This window comes from Silurus aristotelis (assembly GCF_946808225.1).
Source record: "Silurus aristotelis genome assembly, chromosome: 18".
NCBI classification, from domain to species: Eukaryota; Metazoa; Chordata; class Actinopteri; order Siluriformes; family Siluridae; genus Silurus; species Silurus aristotelis.
The window spans coordinates 15,039,069-15,047,829 of record NC_139591.1 but is presented as its reverse complement, the minus strand read 5'-3'; the positions used below and the strand labels follow the sequence as shown (position 1 = coordinate 15,047,829).

Genomic DNA, 8,761 nt, shown 5'->3' with positions numbered 1-8,761 from the left:
GTACGAGCTTTAACTTAAACGAAAGGCTTATATTAATGCGCTCCTTTCCCATTATTGATATGGTAAAGCTGTACTTAACACAGGAAAGTCTTCATGATTCAGAACTTACATTTTTTTTGGTTTGTTTCATTAGCTTTATAAATAGAAATAAAGGGAACTATCTAAACTTTTTTGTGGATGTTCCATTACATGAAACATAACAGCATATGAAATAAGAGTGTGTTGTGGCAATGCTATAAATAAAAATTAATAAAAATTTCAACTTTTGTGGTATAAGAGAAATTAAAAACTTCAGGAATTTATAGAATAATATTCAACTTTTTAGTGAAAACAGTACTGAAACAAGAACAGCACATCCCAAATATTTGTTTAGAATATTTTAAAAAATATTATTAGTGCACACTGAAATGGTTTAAATGCAGGAGTCCAGGGAAAGAAATGTGGTTGTATCTTAAGTCTTAAAATGAAAGATATTTTCCACTTTATTATAATTATGAACTGGAATTGAAAGTATTATATTTTAGACTGCAGCGAATATTTGTACAATAAATAAGACACTAGTCTATGCTATGAAAAGCAGATATACATGCAAGTGAAAGTTTGAAATATTGTCTTTTTCACTCCATGATGCCCATCCATTCCATGTCAGGTTATGGTGTCTGTATATTTCAAATAGCACCATGCTACTGTGCTACTTACAATACATTTTTTAAATAGTTGCTAGGTAAGTTGTTTATTATCACACAAAGGCAACATAATTGAGAATCATGGTGCATTATTCTGTTAACGTGTGAACATTTGTATTATCATCTTATCAAGTCTCTCGATCTTGTATGTTTTGGTGTCAGGAGAGAGTTTCTGAAAGTTTCCACATCTCATCTGCAGCCACACTCTGCCACCACCATGCCCTCATATTTGTGCTGGAAAATTACATGGCCATTCTCATTTTCATACAGCAGAGAGATTGGTTCTAGCTTGGTGGGCACGCAGCATGATCGTGACACTTTCTGAGGGCTTTTTAAATTGACCAGCGTTTGGATAATGGCATGCTTGGTGGGGTCCACTTGTGGAGTTAACGGATAAGTGCACTCTCCGTGACATTTGTAAGCCTGAAAGCCTGGTGGTGCGACGATCCACGAGTCCCAGCCTATCTCTTTAAAATCCACATAGAGTTCAGTCCTCTTGCATTGGTTCCCCTTTGCGTTGCGGCGGGTTCGTGGCATGTTATCGTAGATCATGTTTGAGCGCATTTGCATTACAAAGGCCTCATTTTGATGTATGTCGCTCTCATCATTTTCATTCATCGACAATTCAGTGAGATCTAAAAAGCCAGTGTTGTCTTCTGGGATTGTTTGGTCTTTATTGCTTTCATTATCTGAGAAGACAATCAACACTGGTTCATGCTTTCCTCCCACACTCCTTTCAATGTCCAGACTGATTAAAATAGCATTTTTGTCTGCATCTTGTAGATCATCGTCATTCACACATTCGACCTGCAGTTCAAGCCAATAGCTCATGCTCTCTAGTTCTCTCCAGCGCAGAACCGCTTCAGTCAGATCGAACACCTCCCATCCACTCTCTTTAAACTGGCCATGCCTTACCACCAGCTCCTGCATACCAGTCGAATTGTTCTCTGCAATTCGATCCTTAGAATGCTGAAATGATAGACCACTTTCCTCTTGCCCCTCAAAAACTGTTAGCTTCCAGTTAACACCCTTGTTACGTTGAGGATCTCGATGTACCAACATGTAGAGGCGGAGCTCCGCGGCAATAATGCGCTCATCAGGTGGAATGGAGACATTGAACATTAGAGGGATCATCTTCACACCTCTCCTTGTCATGCTATAGGGGGAGGAGTCTGTAAATAACACATCAGCACTGATTACTAATAATAATTGTATGTGATTCAAATTGGTCACTGGAATTCAAAGCATGGACTATTTACAGGAACAGAAAATTAACTATTGCAAACTCTTGCGATAATGGATGATAGAATAAAACAGAAAAGATATTAACAAGACTGTTAATTATTAAAGCTCATTAGGATTTTATTGAACCTGTGTATTAAATGTCATAAGTACTGAACAAGAACAACTGAATTGAGTAATCACTGACATTTAATTACAAGTTAAAATTTTTTATAGATTACTAAAGGCTTTTTAGCATTATATTGTTTTTACATCAGAGATATTCACCAGATTATAATTTGGGAATAAGATATTATAAATATTATATATTAAGTAAATTGATTCAATGTTTAAAACATTTTTCATTCAAGTAATGAATAAATAAACATTACTAAGCTTACCCTCGTTCTTGAAACTCCGTGCAATGTTTGCTGCAGGTTTGGTGCTTCTATCCTTTGCGTAGTGGTTGTACAGTTCCAGCATGTACTCTGGTGGCTCATTGCGGGAAGTTCGGGGCCTCGGTTTTAGCTCTTGCGCTGTTAAATTAAACATGTGGAGGAACTGGCCTAGGAGCCCCTGAAAGTCATCCTGGTCCAGGAACGACGTATCCACTTGTCCAAGTCCTTCTGAAAACGGCTCCTCCAGGGAAGGAATTGGACTCGCTTGACCCCAGTGAGGTAGCAGCAAGATGCAAAGGATTAGAGTCCTAACATAGTAAAGCATGGACATCTCTGGGATAGCCATTATTCGAGATCAAACCTTCTCCTTTAAGAGGAATATAAAGATAAGTTTGAATAATCCTGGGCTCCTGGGTAGACTTGTAAAGTCTTCCCAAGTTTTCTGTACAGATTGATATGTGGGTGTGTGTGTGCGAGTGTGTGTAAGAATGGGGTGAACAAACAGCCTTGTCCTTGTTGATCTTGTGATCTACCATAGAGGGCAGGTCGTTGCTGTCAGCCTCATCGTGCTGACAAGTTTGGAGATGTTGCCACCCGCCTGGGCCCTGGCCCTCTTATAACACGGGTAGCGAGAGCCGTAGAGTTCGCCACTCATCCTGTATCTTCTTTCCATGCATGCTTTGCTCTGTGACTTTCAGCTCAAACTCATCGTCTCAACAGAAAAAAAGGTCTTTTAGAAAGCCATTAATCTAATATGGCAAATTTCTGCTCATGTGATTAAGCAACCTATAGTAACTTCTATATTCAACACAATGTCCATCTTATCAGCTATTTCGTGTTTGTGTATTGGTTGCATAGGCAACCGCAACCCACTTACGAACAGCCCACAACATAAATACAATCCATGCACATGCATGCAAAACAAAATGTCCATATTGAGCGTGTCATTCTTTGACAGCTTCACATGGGTAGTATATGCAAGACGACTGGTAAGTTATGGCCATGTTACGTAAATGATTATTATGTATTTGTCTCTACAGTATGTAAACATGTTGAAGATGTTAAAGACATTAATGGGTTTTAAGTGGTACTCTTACCTATAAGAGAAACTTCCGGTTGTACGGTTTTACACAGAAAATGTATAGGTTTCTCCTATGGAGAAATCTTTAATGGGTTTGACATATGTTTAGGTTTTTTTTTTTTTTTTGAAAGAACAGAAGTATATGTGATTATAGTGCAACTGAAGATAACAGCTTCAGAGAATAGAAGTAACAGAGATTTATAACGATTAATTATCATTTAAATGGTACATCTGTGAGTTCACTATTCAGCCGCCACTTTTTGGCAGACACAGAGGCCTTCAAATATGGTCACCACAGACTCAACTTTTAAGACTCTACAGCACACTCCTTTACACCGACTAGGCATAAATAATGACATGATAACATTGTGAGTGAATAACACTGATTATCTCTTTATCATGACACCTGATAGTTTGTGGGATATTTTGGGCAGCAAGTGAATATTTGTCTTTTGTTAAGAAGGACTAAAGGACTGAGAACTAAAGGTAACATCTTGTCTGGATCTTTTTGACAAAAAAAACCTTCTCACTATACACCAAACGGGACAAAATCATTTTTTCCAGACATTCATCACATTCAACGTTTTTGAAAGCAAATTTAAATATTCTTTTCTGTGCACCAAACATGACATAGAATAAGATGAAAGGCAGTAATGCATTCAAATCATAAACACAGTAGAAAGACAAATGGAGAAGCACTCATGAGGAACACAGCAACATCAAGCACATTGACAAATCACGATGTACCTGTGAATAGCGGAGTAGCCGGCATGCAGACAGCACTTGAAGACTAATGAGAAAACACTTCAAGCAAGAAACGATGTTGGTCAGTGCACAGCAATTTCAGTGAACTGAAACAAATTAGTCAACATGAAGGCTGGCTTGCACTTCCTCTGCCTGCATGGCTTTGTTTTGATACTAATACATTTTCAATCATTTTCACTGAGAATTTGTCAACTGCTTTTTTATCACTGTCTGTATGAATGACTCAGTTGTCATCTCACCAGAAGTAATCACAAAATGTGAGTTGTATTAATATGTTGGGGAAGAGAAAGAGGGGGAAAAAATAGGAAATCTGAAAATTATTTTCTTTGCATATATGTCAGAGCGCAGTGTCTGCCAGGACATGGACCCTTAAAGCAGAGAGAGTTAAGGGCCTTGCTCAAGGCCCCAACAGTGGGAGCTTGGCAATGCTGGTGCTTAAACCCTTAAAAGGGAAAAATCAAGTACAATGGGGACAAAATTAAGGTTCATGATTGGTACCTCTAAAATATACTGTCAAAATTCTGAGCTGAAAACAAGGCCACTTTCATGAAATTACAAGATAATTTGATCTATACAAAAAAGCAAGCAATTTGCAATACCATTCCTTTTTTATACATGCTCATGATGTATTATAAAATAATGGAGTATACACTTGTTTCAATACACAATCAAAGTATGCAATGCCAACAATGAGCAACTCTTTACCTCTTTAAAACGAAATATTTTTAAATACCTATAAACAGAATTTTAATATCGCAGTCCTTTTCTCTCTCTCTCTCTCTCTCTCTCTCTCTCTCTCTCTCTCAGCTGGAGTAGATTGCAGCAGCATGGAGTTGGTGTCACTTTAAAGCTAGTGAAAAGCTTTTTTAATGAATATAGAATGACCGCATAGCCATTTAACACATAATGTGTTAGTGTCATTCATTGTGTTTCTTATCATTCACAAGCCCAAACAGTTCCTGGTAGCGGTGTAGCCTCTCTACAAAAGGATGTTGTAATGTGACCAGTGTTCACTCTATATATTATAACCCTATGGATTGTGTAAATTGGGACCTCTTGTGTGCATACAGTGCAAATGCATTGAACGCACAATTAGCGGAAAGATGATTTCCACAATCGGAAATGTGTGATTCGTACATTTCCATGATACCATGTTTCTGTCACTAATCAATGTTTTTCATGTAACCCAAACATGTTAGATACAAATGGATAGAAAAAAAGGCATAAATAAAAAGTACTGTTTGTTATAGTCAGAATGTTCCTCACTGCTATTGTATTAAAAACATATACCGTGTTTTTAATACAATCGCAGTGAGGAAAAATCTAACTATGACAAGCAGTACTTTTTGGAACATGAAAAAATGTTGAGTGTTTCTCTGAAAACTAGCGTTGCATATTAACAAGTAATCGAGCAATTTTTGTTTTTGTATTTAGAACTAAAATAATATTCTGAACCCACTCTGACAGGTTACAAGTACATTTCTGTTGTTACACATCCATTAAAATAAGATTAGCATATCCTAATTATATTAAATGTACTCTTTTATTTGCCCTCTGGCACCCCCCACTATACCCACAAAAACTCACACATTTCCGACATGAGGGATTAGTATTTAGTATTTATTTATATTTTATATACATTACAGTAAAAGTGTGATATCTGTGTCCTACTGATAATTATGTTTATATATGTATGTAATTGTTCCTGATAGATCCAAAGTTTATTAGCAGAGAATGCATATGTAGATCTTCATGATGACTATGCAACCATTGAGTTACACATCAGTAAATAATGAACAAAAGAATTGTTGAAGGTCAAACTGTTCTTGTACTGTTCTTGGTACATACATAAGCAATTATCATAAAGATATAACACTCACAGCATGACAATATGCAAGGAAAGTTAATAATAAGAACTCATCCAAATTAGTTAGGTAGATTGCTCCTGGTAGAATTGAATAACTGATTTTGAATATTGCCCTACATTGCCCCCTTTTTTTTTAAAGAATAACCTTCTACAAAAATAATCTGTACGAGTAAGAGTAATAATCATCAGGAGTCAGGAGATTAGGGAAATATGCATTAGGTGTCAGGAGATCAGGATAAAATGCAGGATTATCCTTATGCAGATTAGAAATGGCATGGCAATGCTGCATTGCATCCAGAGTAATGCATTGCATTGAGGTAAAACAAGATGGAATACACGTGTAAATACAGGGCCCATAAAAGCGCACGATCAAAGTAACAGTGACAGCCATCCATATATCGCATCTTTAAACAGGGCAGAGAAGTTGTGATGATGATTAAGATCAGGTAAAGCATCAGGATAAAGATAAAACAAAAACTAAAGGTCAATATAGTTCCGCACGACAACGATTAATATGCAGATCTTTTTTTTATTTAAGGCATTAATCAAACGTATCTAGATAGATAGATAGATAGATAGATAGATAGATAGATAGATAGATAGATAGATAGATAGATAGATAGATAGATAGATAGATAGATAGATAGATAGATAGATAGATAGATAGATAGATAGATATGTACTATTATTATTTAAATGATACCGGAAACGGAAATTTTGCTTTTCTTTTTTCTTTCTTTTGTTTTCTTTTTTTTAAAGTAAACTTGTTAAAAAAAAATCTAAAATAGCCATGCAAGTTTAACGTGAATAATGCAAAAGGCCTGACACTGACCACAGAAACAGAGGTATGCTAATGAATACTACTACCGAACATTGTCAGGTAAAAGCAGAAATGGATTCTTTTCAATGAATTTTTTTGTCTTTGCTTTTTATTCCTCCTCTTTAAGACTCAAGGAGGTGCACATGCTTCTGTTAGGGTTGGAACTTGAGCCAGTGACAGCTGCATGAAAGATTGGCGCTCTAGAAATGTGCCACCAGGGGGTGTTTGAACCCACCCGCAGAGACAAACTCAAGCCAATTGAAAGTTCCTTAGATTTATTAGCAAGAAAATCCCAAAAAACAAAAAAAGAGAAAAACACAGAGAAACAAGTTACAGTTAGCTGTTTAAACTCCAGGTAGACCACAGCTCAAAAAAGGAGCACAAAATGTCGGGTGGTGGGTTTAATAATCAAAGTTGGAAACAATTAGTAATCTAGTAAGGGCAAAGGAACACACTAGCGACATCTGGTGGAGAAGCGAATAAAAAGACAAAGGCCCGAAAACACGTACTGAAAATGTAAGGTTTTAAGTTACAAAGTTAGACATTCAACATTAACTAAATTCATGGGAAATATTTATTTTATTTTTTTTTAAATGACAGAGGACATTTTTACAATCTGTAATCTGTCAAAATAAAAATTTTAAGGTAAAGGGTTATTTCTTTATATGGGAGAATGCATCAAGGCTTTTTTTTTAAAAGGGCATTTTCATTTACGTTTAAAAGTAGTTTAAGTTAAATATAAAAAAATAAAATAAGAATAAAAACTGAGCCAATCCTGAAAGCATGGGGGTATTTTCAGTATTTTCGTTGTGCTTTCATGCTGACCCATAAGTTGCAGAGTAGCAGTGCTGATGATCATCTCCAGAATGATAAGTATGAACTGGCCATTTTTTTTCCCCTACTGGTGAATGAGTCATAACCCATTCTATGTTAATGGCACAATTTAGCTTTCATTGGGTGCTATGTGTCTAGGCACTAGTTGTGACAGCTCTGACAAAACATGCTACACAGGATGTATTTTAAAAGATACTTATAAGTTCAAGACAGGTGAGATGACAAGACTGCTTATTTTCACATTTCAGAAAACCATTTACCTTCATTTTGGTTCCCTGAGTCCAAAGTAACACAAGGAGGTTTTAAGGTATCTGTGTGTGTGTGTGTGTGTGTGTGTGTGTGTGTGTGTGTGTGTGTGTGTGTGTGTGTGTGTGTTACAAAGAATGATGTGGCCCTACACAAGTAGTCACGCTAAATCATACATTTTAATGTTGAATTTCTTCAAAACGCATTAGTTCATGTTTTTATTTCAGTCATTGTCACACCTTTTTTTAATCTTGGATTTATTAAGACAAAAATAAATACCGTGAATCTTACAGAGTAACTACAAAAACATTTTTACGTTTTTTTTCTTCGAGTTGTGCTGCTTTACAAAACACTTATGCTAGAGACTCCTTCCACAGATGCTAAATAAGCGTCAGGTCACAAAGCACTTCACTGTCAATGATTACACTGTTGTTTTTTTGTAGTTTGTACATTTGTGTAGTGAGCCTGCTTTACAATGTCCATGTGTATGCTACTGCAGACATAATAACAAATTACCAGAAACCTTAAGAGACAGAAATACTGTGTGAGAAAATTCATTAATAATCACTGTCTGACCAGTCAAAATACTGAAAAAGGTATAATTGATAATATCACTTTAGTATTATTTACAGTAGGTAAATAACAACACTATACATTCTTGTGAATAAAGCCTGCTTTCAGAATATTTTCATCAAAAACAAAACCAAACATCATAAAAAATGAAAGCAATTTTTTTTTTCATATTTTCTTGCTTATGCGTTCTTCCAGCAGAACATAACTTTATAGTTTAATAAAGATGACCGCAGTCTGAACTTTCCTCAGCAGTGTGTGACTAGGTTAACG

The 8,761-nt window shown here is 36.0% G+C and overlaps 1 protein-coding gene across 1 annotated transcript; it reads right to left on the bottom strand.

Annotated features, from left to right (window-relative positions):
* Positions 1-458: 458 nt before the first annotated feature.
* Positions 459-2,875, bottom strand: bmp10l (bone morphogenetic protein 10, like). The gene is made up of 2 exons (XM_083568351.1): positions 2,309-2,875; positions 459-1,858 (listed from the first exon to the last, which is right to left on the bottom strand). The coding sequence occupies exons 1-2, from the start codon at positions 2,649-2,651 to the stop codon at positions 876-878; spliced, it is 1,326 nt and encodes a 441-aa protein (XP_083424477.1). The 5' UTR covers positions 2,652-2,875; the 3' UTR covers positions 459-875.
* Between the last annotated feature and the right edge of the window lie 5,886 nt (positions 2,876-8,761).

What these genes read in the sequence shown, in the direction of transcription:
- bmp10l (XM_083568351.1), bottom strand. Translation starts at nt 2,651, where the DNA reads ATGGCTATCCCAGAGATGTCCATGCTTTACTATGTTAGGACTCTAATC. An exon ending in ACGGAGTTTCAAGAACGAGG is followed by an intron (nt 1,859 to 2,308) that starts GTAAGCTTAGTA and finishes TGTTATTTACAG; the next exon opens with ACTCCTCCCCCTATAGCATG.